At 37.7% G+C, this 14355-nt stretch overlaps 1 protein-coding gene across 3 annotated transcripts in view; it reads right to left on the bottom strand.

The window, feature by feature from the left end:
- The window catches only part of EVC2 (EvC ciliary complex subunit 2), a 61315-nt gene that overhangs the window by 43490 nt on the left and 3470 nt on the right, over nt 1–14355 (bottom strand). For all 3 annotated transcript variants that reach the window (XM_053940357.1, XM_053940359.1, XM_053940356.1), the window contains exons 3-7: nt 7590–7750; nt 6989–7054; nt 3077–3263; nt 1334–1443; nt 189–251 (exon numbers count right to left, since the gene is read on the bottom strand). In XM_053940357.1, coding sequence (XP_053796332.1) covers nt 189–251; nt 1334–1443; nt 3077–3263; nt 6989–7054; nt 7590–7750 — 587 coding nt within the window. The remainder of the gene's footprint in view (nt 1–188; nt 252–1333; nt 1444–3076; nt 3264–6988; nt 7055–7589; nt 7751–14355) is intronic.

Genomic DNA, 14355 nt, shown 5'->3' on the forward strand with positions numbered 1-14355 from the left:
AAAGACCCTTTGAGTCCTGTTTTCTTCCTCTTAAAATCTGAGAAGGCAGAACCTGTGTATGATTACTAGCCAATAGCTGAGTGATGAGACATAAGTACACAAGGACATCCTTAGCTCCTAGGATTTACTTTAGATCATCCAGAAGTATAAGCAGGAGAGTCAATGTAATACCAAATCATAGAATTTACCTTGGTCTTTTCTTCTTCTGTTACAGTAAGTGATGCTGTCAATGATACGAGATGTGTTTTATTCTGAGAGAGATACAAGAAATTACTTGTATTAAAAAAAAAGCAGAATCCACTGGCAAACAGCCTAGAGTCTCTAGAAAAGCCTCTCTTTAGATTAGCTATACTTCTCATTAAGCTTAAAGCTGAAATAAATCTCATAGGAAAATCCAGTGTACTTAGGGGTAACACTGAAAGACATGGAAGCAGCTGCTTTGTAGGATTTACTCCCCATATCCCAATGCACAAAGTATTACATTTTTCTTTGCCTATAAAATCTGGGTTGACTGAGAATGCATGGATCAGGAGCCACAGTCAGTGTATAAATCTCTACTTTTACCATCCCCTGTTTTTTTTAAGTTTTCCTCTCCACTGCTCTAGTACCACTCCCATACACATGGAACACCTTTTCCTTTAAAACCAAGGAGAAAGGCAATTGAAATGGGAAATACATCTGCAGGTTATAATTACATGTAATTATGAAAACCACAGAAAAACCATCAAGCCATATTTAAGAGTTGAAAAATTTTACTTTGGCAGAAACCACGTGTCCTGTCTCCTACTCAAAACCAGGCTAATTCCATCATTAGACCAGTTGTTTCAGAGCCTGATGCAACAGTTCTCAAAATCAGCAAGGATGGAGATTTCTCAGCTTCTCTGAGAAATCTTTCAGACACAGAAAACTCTTATACTAAAAGGTGTCTTTCTTATGAGCAATGAGGTTTTTTCTCTGCTGCAACTTGTTTTTCAGCTAAAATAAATTACTTTATTATAAAAATATGTCAAAACTTTCAATCTCGCTTCGGCTTCAGGAATACACATGTGGGACACTTATTTCCAAGACAGATCAATAAACTGAAGAGAAATATGAAAGTATAAAGAAAAGCTACAAGAAAACACACAAAAATACTTTACTTAATGAGGTCTAGGACTTCTTAAGCTATGAAGAATAATTCATACATTTATAAATTCATGGTAATCAATCAGAGACCCTAAGAGTTTCATTTCATTACATGATGACCTCATTGTTTAGGCAAGCAAGACCCACCTTGGAGACTGTTTTTTTTACAAAACTTGTGAAGAGCAGAATAAAATTGTGAATAAAATACCTGTGATGAACTCCTGAAAGTTAGCTTTGCAGGCAGTGTCAAGACCCTGCCATGCCACATTTCTTCTGTATCAAGAAGTGCAGAATAGTTGATTGCAAAGTGTTCTCCACCTGTTAAAAGAGGGATATGGATAGACTTGCTTACTTCCATGAAAATTTCTTAAAGATCCCTGGAGAAGGCTTGGGACAGCACTGGAGCTTTTCCTTTCTGACATAGCAGATGCCACACATCCAGAGTAGACAGTTCATGGCCACTTGAGCTCAGCAACATCCTTCATATCTGCTGCGTCTTAAAATTCAAGCAAATTCAGCCCAGGATTTGGAAACTGCATTAAATGATGCCCCAACCTACCCAAAAGCATTATTTTTTTGATACCAAAAGTCACATGATATTATTTTAAAATATTTTTATTATAAAATGGACTGCCTACATTTTAAACCACTAACTTGTTGAAACCAAAGAGAAATCTGACAGAATTCAGGTGAATTTTGATTCACAATGCACTGAAGTAGGAAAAATTATTATGGCCAACACCGAGCATGACAGTACATAGGCCGGTGTAGGCAGAGCCTTTCTGTCCAGCCCCAGTGGCAAGGTATGGGCTGACTTCAGGATTAATATAGTAATGACCAAACCTCAAACTATGCAGAAATCTGGTCTGCTGGATTTTCTTCCACTTCAGTATTTTTCACACTGATTTGTCTGGAAAAGCCAGCTTCAACTCCAGATACAGTAATTATAAATAAATTACGTAGTAGCTCCAACTTGGCATACTAGATCAGATATGAAAGCCATTTTCCTATTCTTTCCCAGGGATAATTTTTTCCGGGAAATCTCTGTGGAAAGCCAACAATTCCTCAACATTTCCAAAAAGACCAGTCCTGCAACCATTGCTCACACTGCTGTTAACAGAAATAGAGTTTGGCTAGCCAACTGCAATCAGACAGCAGCCCCAGGCCTACTTATTTCCCTTTTCTATGTGGAAATCTTTCACCATAAAACTATCATAACCAGAGATACTTCCATCATAAACAAGAATCAGTGAACACTTCTGAAGCTCCTGGAGAAATGTCGTGACTTCCAAAAGCAAGCTGCTCATTTTCAACATGCTTGGGATTAGGAAAAAGGAGATGAAGAAGTCAAGAAAGATAAAATTTAATGCATGTGTACTGATTGAACTGCTAACAATTAGAAAAGGAACAAACTGACTTCACAACTGGAAGTTTATTTCTTTATTACTTGCTTTGACTTTGTAATTTGCTCAGTTTGGAAAGAAAACATACTGACAAGAGCTGCCTTATTTCTGATTGTATGGCCTTTTTCAATTCCAATGCACCTCAATACGTCAGCAAGCTGAGCTGCTACACTTGGCTAAAGAAGCCTCAAAATATGATTAAAATGCCTTTTGCAGAAATTTTTAAAAATACCCAAAATGAACAAATACAATTGTGAAAGACTCTCATTTTTGATGGCAACTTTTACAAAATAAAAGAGGCTCAGTTCTGTGCCTGGAAGACTGGAAGCAGTTCAAAGGTGTGAGTCGAAACAGTTAATAGGAAGCTGACATATTGGAAACTGCAGCCTAAAACCTTTACCAGACTTATTTGCCTGTATTAAATGATAATCAAATAATTTACACCACAATAAATAAATAAACAAATAAATAAACAAATAAATACAGTGATTTTAACAGATGCACTTTGACATGTGTTATGAGGGGTATTTTACTGCAGATTTTGTTACCTTGCAAGAAACTTTTCCTGTAAATCTGTATGCCATCTGTGGTCTTATTCCCACTGTTTTTTTGAACATGTAGACCAGTAATGTTGTCCATGAGGATAAGATCTGTGATGTTTGTTGAGAGCAATGTGTTGGTGTTATTAATTACAAGTGTAATGTATGCAGTTTGAGGGTCACGTTCAACATCCACCTGAAATCAGAAATATTAGTATTAATGGTGCAAGGCAGCTGTATGTGCATCTTAACAGCAAAATTCATAGCCCTGATTATAAATAAAACTTCATTATAAGTGTAAACTTATTTTCTGAAGGTATTCTGAGTGATCTGCAAATGAAACTACACTCAGTTTGATCTCACACTCCCAGTGAGATTTTAGTCTTTGGTATGTCAAGCTGTTGCTTGGAGACAGTGGCAGAAAGCCAGAAGGTGGAAACTCAGCTCATACACGACCAGAAGTGTAATCAAATTCTGAATATCCTCGTGATACTGCATACAGCACAAAACTGAATCATAACTTTATAACCAGAGTTTGGAAAATTCTTAAATTTCTACCTTTGTACCACAAGGATGTTTCTTTTGCAAGCTTCCTCACTACAGAGTAATTCTCTCCATGCTGTTTTGGTCTCTATTTTCCTTTCTTTCATAGCAACCCCCTTCTCTGAAGGATGCCAGCTGTCTGGACTTGCCCTTCCCACATGAGAGCAGATGGAGCCACCAGTGAACATGGGAGTTCATGGCTCTGCTTCCAATTAGCGGTGATGGTCACAGACTAATCAATCTCTAGCAACATGTGCTCATGTGATTATTTATTCCATTAAGCCCTGAAGTCTTATTGAGCAATTATACCCTCTAAATGAAATTATTCTGAGTACAGAGTTGCTTACTGACCTCTCACCTTCCAAACTGCCTTCCTTTGTAACTCATATTAAGCCAGAATTCTCTTAAATCTTTATAGGATCTATAATAATATGGTAATCTATAGTATATTCATGATGATTTATGAGGTTTCAAATAATGACACTAAAATAATAGTCTTTTAACTGGCAGAATTATGATTCAGGTTGAACCTTTCTCTTTTTAGGTCTTCCTTTTAAGGAAATGTCTACACTGTATCAGGACACCAGCAAATATAAAATAATAAAGCGGTCCTCATGAAAAATGAGTTCTAAAAATATGAATTGTGATAGACTTCAGAAATCACATCAGAGTTCATGGTATCCATAGGGTTCAATACATGTAGCTATTGTGCACTGATCTCTGCATTTCATACTAATTCAGCATAGAACCAGATAACAGTTTCAGAAATTAAGGGACAAAATTCCCAACTATTTATCGTACTAGAAGCTGCAAGCAATGTATAAAAATGTATGTATTAATACATGTATAATGTATGTATTAATACATGTATAAAAATAGGGTTAGTTATCTTTCCAGGGAAACCATTGCCAATATCATATGCTTGTATATCACGAGTTATACCCCAACTTCTGAGAGTTAAAATCATCAAGTATTAAAAATGTGTTATATTTTGGTCAGATTTTCTCTCTCCTGGTTTCTAAACTGGCATGATGCAGTCAAGATGCTTTTCAACATTTCATGTGCAATCACAAAGGCTAGATATCTGCTTTAAAAAACAAAATCAAAACGAAACAAGAAAGAAGTTTCAAAACCCCATCTCTCATTAATACTAAATCCATGTTTTTCATTTCTTATTTTTGACTGGCAATCAGACTTCAGCTCAATTGCAAAGCGGTTGAAAGAATTCGTATTTTTTTTCACCCTGAAATCAGCAGATGAGAACCAAGCAACATATATGGTTTGACTGCTCCTAGAAAGAACTCCTCTACCCAGTGCTGCCACTGTGATCAGTGACCACTGGTTATCTTCTTTAAGTTGCTCCTCTAATTTGCTGGAAGATGTTTTTTCTTGCTTTTGGAGCAGATGGTTAGGCTGCCAGGCACCTACAGGAACCAAATCCAGTGGCAGCCACTGATGATGCCATAAGCACCTACTCGATTTTCTCTCTGCTGCTGAAGTGCCCCATGTGTGTCATCAACCCCTGCAAGAGATCTCACTTCAGGTACCTGGGAGAGTGGCATGAAAGAACGACAGCAAGAGCATGGACACAACAGGAGAAAAGAGAGGAGGAAGGAATTGCCACGGAAGTTGAAAGGAATGGAGGATCATTGTTACAAATAATTTAGAACAACTAGAAACAGGAAAGAAAGGAGAAAAAAAGATTATTGGATCATTGATAATCTCCAATGCATGAATGCTTAAGAGATTAAGGAACGAGACAGGTAAAAGTGTTAGAAGACAAGCAATTAAATTTAAAGATTTATTTCAACTCTGCTAAGGATTATTGGTACTGTTACAGAAAAGTTCACATCATACTATGGAATGAAGCTCTTGAAGAAACACATTTCTGGAAAGAAGGAAGACAGTGGGTGCGGGAAGCACTGGTAAAATTTATACACCTCAGTTTCAATAAGGCTATTTCTACATTAAAATGTTGGAAAGATCCTGACTCCAAGAAGCAAACATAAGACACCTCCATGCTCTGAGGAGCAACTCATTGCAGGAGGAGGAAAATGTGCAAAATTCACTTTTTTCTATTTAGAACAGCTAAAGAGCACCATATGGCCAGTCTGTCTCTTAGCATGAAAGCATTTGTTCACTTGAAATAGGACTGAAGCAGAAGACAAGGTAAGCCAAGGAAAATTAAATGTGAACTGCATTTGCAGGTGAAAGACAATCACATATAATTGTATAGTTTTCAGTAATTTACAACTAATAGCACTACAAAAGTGTTTTCTGATAAAGACAGCATCTACAACAGATTACCTTTAATCTCCTACAGAAGTTATTTGGCAGTTTTTAATGAGCCTGTGTGAGGCTGTGCTGTAAACAGCAGTAAAAACAACATGAGACTGTTTCAAAGTCTGTTCCTGAGAGGCTCTGATATAAAAATTTCAGAGATAGAAAAGCAGAAGATTTGATGTTACTACTTTTTATGTCTGAAATGCTTACTATTCACCTCATTAATCATTATATGCTGCCATTTCACTAACAACATTAGAGGTAACTAGCACCATGAGATGTGATGCATATTCATTCTTCTCTACACAGCTGATCTGGTAAAGGTTATAATGTCACCTCTTCTGTACTGGTTACTGAATCCTCCCCCCTCATAGGCACCATTTCAGTGGCTGAATTCAGATTGCTCCTAAAGTTGGATGTGCTATCTCTCCCCAGAAGACAGATAAGATGAACTGACTAATTATAAAAATTCATACCTGCTTCACTGAGTGGAAAGAAAGGGAAAATAAAAAGAAAAAAAAATAAAGAAAGGAAAAATAAGTCTAGCAAAAATAAAATGAAACCTTTTTTCATTAAATACTGTGCTATAGGTGAGTCCCACTGAATACACAGAGTATGACACAATGGCTTTTCTATGGTTGTGTGTTAGGATGCCCAAACACACGATGGGCAACCCAGGGGTCAGTGCTTCATCCTTCCAAAGAAGTCCACACTTGGCCCAGGTAGGGCACCCATGGCTGGGCCAGGGGACTATCTCAGAAGGCTTATCTCATCTTGTAAAATCTGTCTATCTCTACCCAGCCTTTTGGCTGATTACTCAGGAGTGCATTGGAATTTGCCCATTTGCAGTTTTAGAAATTGACAGTCAGGTTTTTACTTCAAGCACAATCCAAAATGCCCTGAAGCCTGAGGGATTTCACTGACTTCTGTTTTGAACCAACACTGCAAAACAGTGCCCCTCGGAGAGTGGGACCAATCTAATATCAAATTGCACATAGTCCCAAAACCTCAGCATGGGCACTATCAGGTTCCCACTCTTTAAAGGTCATTTGGGCACACACTTCCTACCAACAAGAGAAATGTAAGAAAACTTACCATACCACATTTCTGAAGGGTTATTCCAAATTCAGAAGACACTGACATATTGGACATATCTTCAGGCTATGGAGGAAGGGGAAAAATCTACATAGTGTATGAAAACACAATTCACAAACTTCAGCAACAAGTTAAATTATATAAATAAATAAATGATTTTAAAAAACATTTAGAGGTACCAATCGCTTTCAAATTTAGGAGTTTTATTATGCCAACAGTTTAATCTTTTTTTCTAGTCCAAATGTGCAAGAAATACTTATTCCCACTAGTAATTATTAGAATCTTAATTGATATATTAATCTTTTGACTATCACAATTCACAACAAAAAACCATGCATGAAGTTCACCAGACTATACAGATTCTTTTCATCACTAAGTGTCTCTCAGAATTTACACAGCAATCACACAGCTGTACCTGTCACAGGAATTCTTTGCAAGTCCCAAAACTAGTTGGTGTTGCTGAAGTTATGTCAAATGAACACAATCATCTGAGACATAACTAGAAATCTATTAACTGGATAGTAAATTCCCAACATTTAGTTTTTACAGAATTGCTACAACCCTTATAAATACTGAAACTGGCAAACCATCTTTTACTGACCGGAAGGTGGCTGACGTCAGACTCCCGTTTGAACAGCACCTTCTTCGTCCAAGAGGGTATCAAGGCAAACAGCGAATGGCTCCACTGGCTGTCCGAGGCTGCAGAGGTCAAGAGCTGGTGAGGGGCTTTGCTTGCCTGAATGACCACAGGTAAGGGCACTTCTGAAAACCAAGGCAACATTCAGCATTACAGCTAAGGCTGGGTCCTGCATGGCAGCCACTTGGTGCCGAGTTCAGCCAGGGAGGGGGATCACAGCACCAGTGCTCTGTGTGCAGACAGAGCCAGATTCTCTGTCTCTCGGCACTCAAAATCATGACAAGCAACAGAGACTGAGGCCAGCCAGGAAACAGAGATGGGATTTGTCCTACAAAACCCAGCAGGAGTCAGAACAAAACTGTTTCCTCCCTAAGGAACTCCCATGTACCCCACAGAAAACTTCTTGCCATTTAAATGTAAAGCATTTAATGCATGAATTAAAAGGTTTAGGCCATAAGTCAACTGTTAATATTTTCAACACAAAGCAGCTTTCAGCAAAGCATAAAGAATTCAAAAAATCCACAGTGTGAGGGCATCAGTGCTAAAGGTGTTCTGCTTCAAAAATGCAGCCTTCCAATTAAGCATTGACCTTGCCAATACATATTCAGAAATGAAATACTTCTCAGTTGAGGATGGGTCTCAGTTACATTTCAGTTGAAGTGCCATCAAATAAAATGCTCATAAATTTAGTAATAAGCAATATAAATGCTAGCTTATACTCTTAAATTTTTATGAAAGATTAGTCAGTGATATTACACAAAGTAACAGGCATAGTTTTGAAATCATATCACTTTGATCTATGAAAGTAAAAGCACTTATGACATTAATAAAAGAAGCTTATACTAAAACTAAATAATTTAATATGTTAAATTGCTAAAAGGTAAAGCTGCTGAATTAAGAGAAATATATTATGAAAATTTAAAATGATAGCTAGTTGTCTATGTTCAAAGAAGTTTTTTTCATTTTTTGCTTAATATTATCCTCATTTATTACTTATTTTTAAATCAGTTTTCAGCAATATACATTAAAATGAACAAAAAGTCCCATTAAAAAGGCAAGTAATTTTTTGAAATGACTTTTCTATGAAAAAGCCTATTACATATTAATAAAATATGAAAAGCTGAAGACACTAAAATCTCATCAATATGAGTAGCAACAGTTTTTTTTGAAAAGCCACTGCTTTGTAGGAAGACTAATATAGGGAAATACAATTAGCTGCAAATAGAAAAGCATGGACCGAGCATTCAGAACTGGACCCCTAAAAGGAGCCTTAAAGCATTAATGCACACGAATCACTGAAAATAATTCTGTTAACATAATGAATGAGATGCAATCCTGTTGCTTACAAAACCCAGGTGGACACGTACTGGGGGAGCTTCCCTGTCTTCCCAGGTTTATTTGGAAGGGAGTAGCATATACAAAATTGTGAATATACAGGCCAGGGAAAGTTGGTGTCTATATTTTATGACCAGTTTTAATTCACTTCTCTAAGTTTTACTTAAGTATTTAAACCACTGTTAAACAATGTGACAGACTCTGACTAATTTAGGGACTGTAAAAACAACATGGCAAAACTCGGTGAGAACAGGAACATGTAGAATTACAACAAATGTCCACATGTGTTTGGGGCTGGAATTTTTTCAAGACAGGCATGCATGGCTTATTTCAATTTCAAGACTAAGCAATGGTGCAGATCACTCAGAATGAAACCAGTGCTGAATTTTCAGTGCAGTACAAACCTGCTAAATACCAATTTGAGCTCACCTAGCTGTGACACTCCCCAGCAGATCCAAATATACTGTATCTCACCTCCAATGGCTTTAAACCTGTTTCTGACTACTGAATCAAGCCTCTTTGCAGTTTTGTATAAATATATTCATACAGTGAAAAAGATTAATTTTATATATGCTGTGTCTCTCATACATTAATGCAACTGTCGTGCCATTCCTATGGAAGTGGGACACCAATTCTCCTTTTTGTTTTCCTGACTACAGGAAATGCACTTTCCTTTACAGAAAACAGAAACCCTGAATGAGCTTCTTTGTAGGGCTTTGTAAGTCAGATGTCAAAATGACAAAATGTATGAACTCTGTTGAGCAACTACTACCTTTAAAATGCTTCTTGTTTAGCAGATCATTTCCTTCTGAATTTGGGATGAGGGCAGTCAGCCAACAAGAAGTGTGCAATTGCTTCATAAGGTTTCTTTTTATCTTGTGTCCTGTGTAGTATAACATCTCCATAAGCACACCCAGCTGCATTCTACATGTGACGGCAAAGCCTGATACTATCCCTCTAAAGAGTATCAAGTCCACAGTAACCAATTTAATTAACTGATCATGTTCCCTGACTCTGAATCAATCTCTGTATTACTACTTACACAGATGAGTCTGTTTTCAAGCCGTGCTTTGTCATCACTTACAATCCCAAGATAATGTTCCCAACTCCCAGCAGAAGTCTCCAGGCACGTTATTTGGCTACTCCATCATCACTAGCTGAAATAGTTGAACTTTTTATGTTAAGCAGCCTCAACATTGATGATGACAAGGATGTTTCTGCAAATCCACTTGTATATCCCCAGTGGCAGGTTTTGCTTAAACAGATTCAACCAGTAAAATGCATGTCCATACAGCAACTTGCGCCACTGCTTTTCTCCAGAATTTTTCTCATCCTTCCTATTAATTTATAATATTATAGGCTGTTCTATAGTACTCTGGATCCACTGCCAATAAAGCTGCACTTTTCTGTGGCATTTTTGTTTCTAGTATTGACTGTCAATTAAATAAAATAACGTTTTTCTGATCCACACATATTTAACTGTCATTGGAACAGCTAATCTACAAGAACTTAATTGCATTTCCACATAACTTGCTGCATACTCAACATCAGCAACATAACTGTATTTATCAATTCACCTACTGTCTCTTTTCAGGTAAGTTCCTATTGCAGATGTAGGATTGTAGATGTCTGCTGGGTGCTTGAAAAGCTGGACTCTAAATATCTGAGAAAGGATGGTACAGGCATAATATATTCTGTCTTTTTCACATATATTCTAGATTTCTGTTCTGAAACTTTTTTTTTTTAACAAAGAGATTCATCAGACTTTGGAAAATACTTGACTGCTGAGACCTTTCACTTTGGCTTTCTTTAGGTTGCTGCTCAGAAGTGCAATTTGTTTCCATGGTGCCATCAACAGTGCCCCTCCAGAGATGCATCCCAGTTCTGACAGTGACTCAGGTCTCCTTGTTCCTTCCACCCTTTTCCTCCTACAGCTTCAGTCTTGGTAATTTTTCTGGCTGTTTTCAGAAAAGCCATTATCAGGCTGCAAGGTCATAATTTTCATTGGTTTCTAAATGGCAACGATTCCCACCCCTTTTTGAAAGAAAATCTCTGCAACGCAGGGGAACAGTTTCAGCTTTCCACACAGCCCAAGCAGCCCCCTCTCAGCTGGGCTTGCCAGGCTGCCACCAGGAACTCCCTGACTACAGCGCCTCAGGCCAAAACATTTCCCAGCAAGCAAACTACCAGAGCATGGGGCTTCATCTGGGGCTTCCCTGTAAACATCTCCAAAGTTGCCAAATCAAACAGTTCATCAAAGACAGTAATTTCACTTTCTTTTGAGATGTGAGACAATATCACAATCTTTAAGAAAAAAATTCTTTTTTTTTTAATTAAAAATTCCCCTGTTTTACAAGGCATTATCAAGCTGTTAAATATTTTATCTTACTTTTAATTAGTACATTAATAAAACGTTTTCCCATTATCTAATTCTACATAAACCCAATATAAACAGATACATCAGAACCTGTCTTAAACTGCATATTCCTAGCTAATTACCAGTGCTGGTAGGTAGATCTTGTATTGAATTTCAGAATGGAAACACAGAAAAAATATTAATATAGTTGCAACAGCTGGAATACTGGTGTAACATTTTACCTCTCACATTCCTGTAGTATGCACAGTTGATCAGAGCAGTCTCTGCTACTAAAAGTTCAATTTTTTTTGCTGTTCTCCCTAGGCCATTACTTGCCACTCCAACTTTGTGCACTATTGCCTTGGGTGGTGACATATTGCTCTTCTGGGCTTCCAGCTGCCACACTCAAGGCACGGGCAATATGCTTAGGAAGGAGAGCTCCCCAGCGTGGTGGCAGTGAATCTGTGCTCATACAGACTGGGAGTAGAAGGATGGGTATTCTAAGAAAAGAAATTGTCCCCTGATCATGGTCAGCACACTGTCCTTTACTTTGAAATTAGTTCTGTGTAAGGACATGGACCTGGCACAGCACAAGCCTTGACCACTGGACTCAGGGGGCTGAGTCCTGAACGTGTCAGTGGCATGGACCACCCACCATTAGAACAGCGCATAGAATATCACGATAGAAGTTAAGCTGAAGGTTACTCTTGGCTACAGCATTAAATAGGATAAGAGAAAATTAAAATCATCTTACAATAGGTTTACATCAAAAACTCCAGTATGTCCTTAAGGCTCCTATACCTTTACAGTCCATTCTAAGCAGTAGAATGCCAAATTACAGTAGGAAAGCAAAGACACTGACACGGTTGTGAAATTTCAAGTTCAGAATTAAAAATGAGGAAAAAAACCCAACAATTTAACTAAGATATTAATTCTAATTTATGGCTCTCATGGGCTGAATATTTCAATTCAGATTCCAGAGTCTCACTTGCTTATCCACCACAAATTTATCAGCAAAGCTTTGAAAATTTTTGCTTTATTCAGTGGGTAAGACAGGAATTAAATACACTCACTTGCTATATTCTTATTGTCTTTGCTCTAAATTACTCCCTGTCTTGAAAACGATCCAGGATACAAGATCCAATTTGAAGTCCTTTCAATTACACACAACAATGAACAGGCAAAGGTAGCTATTTACGGTACTCAGTTTTGAATGCTGCCATTAGCTTTTCTTGTTACAATGTCAAAGAAACTATGGGCATCAACAAGAAAAAACAAATCTACTTTCCAGGTCTGTTTTGAATAAATCAGAGCAGACTCAAATATAGCTCTCAAAAATCCACTGTGTTCCTCAGTCACAGGAATATTCTGGGGTTGTCTTTTCTCATCTTATGCAGAAACAACTCGAAAAAGCTTTCAACAGAAACACTGAGATCAGTGTGCTGTCACAATCCATTTCACACTTCAGCACGCTGCCAGTCTCAATGACAAAGGTTTTACGCATCTCTCTGCTTTCATCAAGAACTTCTTCAGAAAAAACTAAAGAATGTCGTACTCTGATTAGGCAAATCACTAAAAAAATATGTTAAAAATTGATATTTACTAGAATGGGACAGTTTTGAGTTATAAAATCAAGCATATAATTCAGTGCTTGTAGCACTCATTTAACACATATATTTACCTACTAACAAAATGCCAGAATTTCACAGAATCACAATAATTGAGTTTGGAAATGACCCTTAAGATTAAGTCCAATTGCAAACCTAGCACTGTGAAGTTCACCACTAAACCATGTCTCGAAGCACACACCTTTTAAATACCTCCAGGGATGGCACAGCAACTCAACCACTTCCCTGGCCAGCCTTTTCCAATGCTTGGTAACCCTTCCCTCGTCCTGCTGGCCACACTATTTTAGCCACTAACAAAATGGTACTGCATATCAAAATCCTCAACTTTTTTTTTAGGGCCAGAAGGTTTTTCTTAAGTATAAAACCACACTCATTTCCTCTCTCAGTGCATGGTACATGAATAATCTGCAACCCATCACAAAGCAAGATGCACACGGCAAAGATGACATTGAATAAATACTGGAAAAAAACAAGCTCAGCAAATCTGAATTACTTGCTTTCATATTTAAATTAATAAACTAATTTGTGAATTAGCCATGGCACAGGGCAAGGAAATTAGAGGTATCTCACTTGGTAACTGCTTCAAAGCATGCAATTTCTAGGCAAATGCATGTCATGAAATAATCTCCTGGGGAACCATAGTGATGGAGAGGTTTATTTAACACACTGTGTTGCCCTGTTAATGTGCTGTATGAGGACATCCTAACCTTTCAGGACACACTCAGGTGAAATAGAACATTTTTTATAATATATACATAGAAATTAAAGACTGGAGACTCAGAGAAACAGAGTGATTTTCTCAAATTTACAGAAAGAGCTGGTGGCAGTCAGCCCTCAGATGCAGCTACACCAAGCTCAAAGTGACTTCTCTAAGTTTCAATAAGATTAGGTGACCACCACTAGAGACGATCACTGACAAGAATACTTGATATCTGCTGGGAAGAGTTACCAGCATCCCAGCAGTACCTCTAGACCCACTGTATCTATCAGTCTTTAACCCACTGCATCTAACAGTCTTTAACACTCAGTCTTTGGTCCAGGACAAAGTGGTCCAGCCATTGCAGTTCCAGAGGTCTATAAAAATAGCTTCAAGAATAGGTATTGCAACACTGCTGGTAAAAGCACAAGGGTTAAGCTAGCTTCTGAAAATGAACATCTTGATCAACTTTAAGTAGTCTGGGATTTTCACAAACCTGGGAACTCTAGACATCAGAGAGTGCTCCCCTACACCATTATGTTTAATACTGAAACAGGGCTCCTCCTGAAAATGATTCAGAGCAGGGTATGAACTGAGGCCTTCTCACAAAAGCTTCATTCTAGATGAGCTGTTTAGGGAACCTAAAGCACCCTTGTTCCTAATTTCTGTGCAAACACTCCCCTGTAGATCAAGACTGAGCTACTGAGAGTCCCA

This window comes from Vidua chalybeata, chromosome 4 (genome assembly GCF_026979565.1).
Source record: "Vidua chalybeata isolate OUT-0048 chromosome 4, bVidCha1 merged haplotype, whole genome shotgun sequence".
Classification (NCBI taxonomy): Eukaryota; Metazoa; Chordata; class Aves; order Passeriformes; family Viduidae; genus Vidua; species Vidua chalybeata.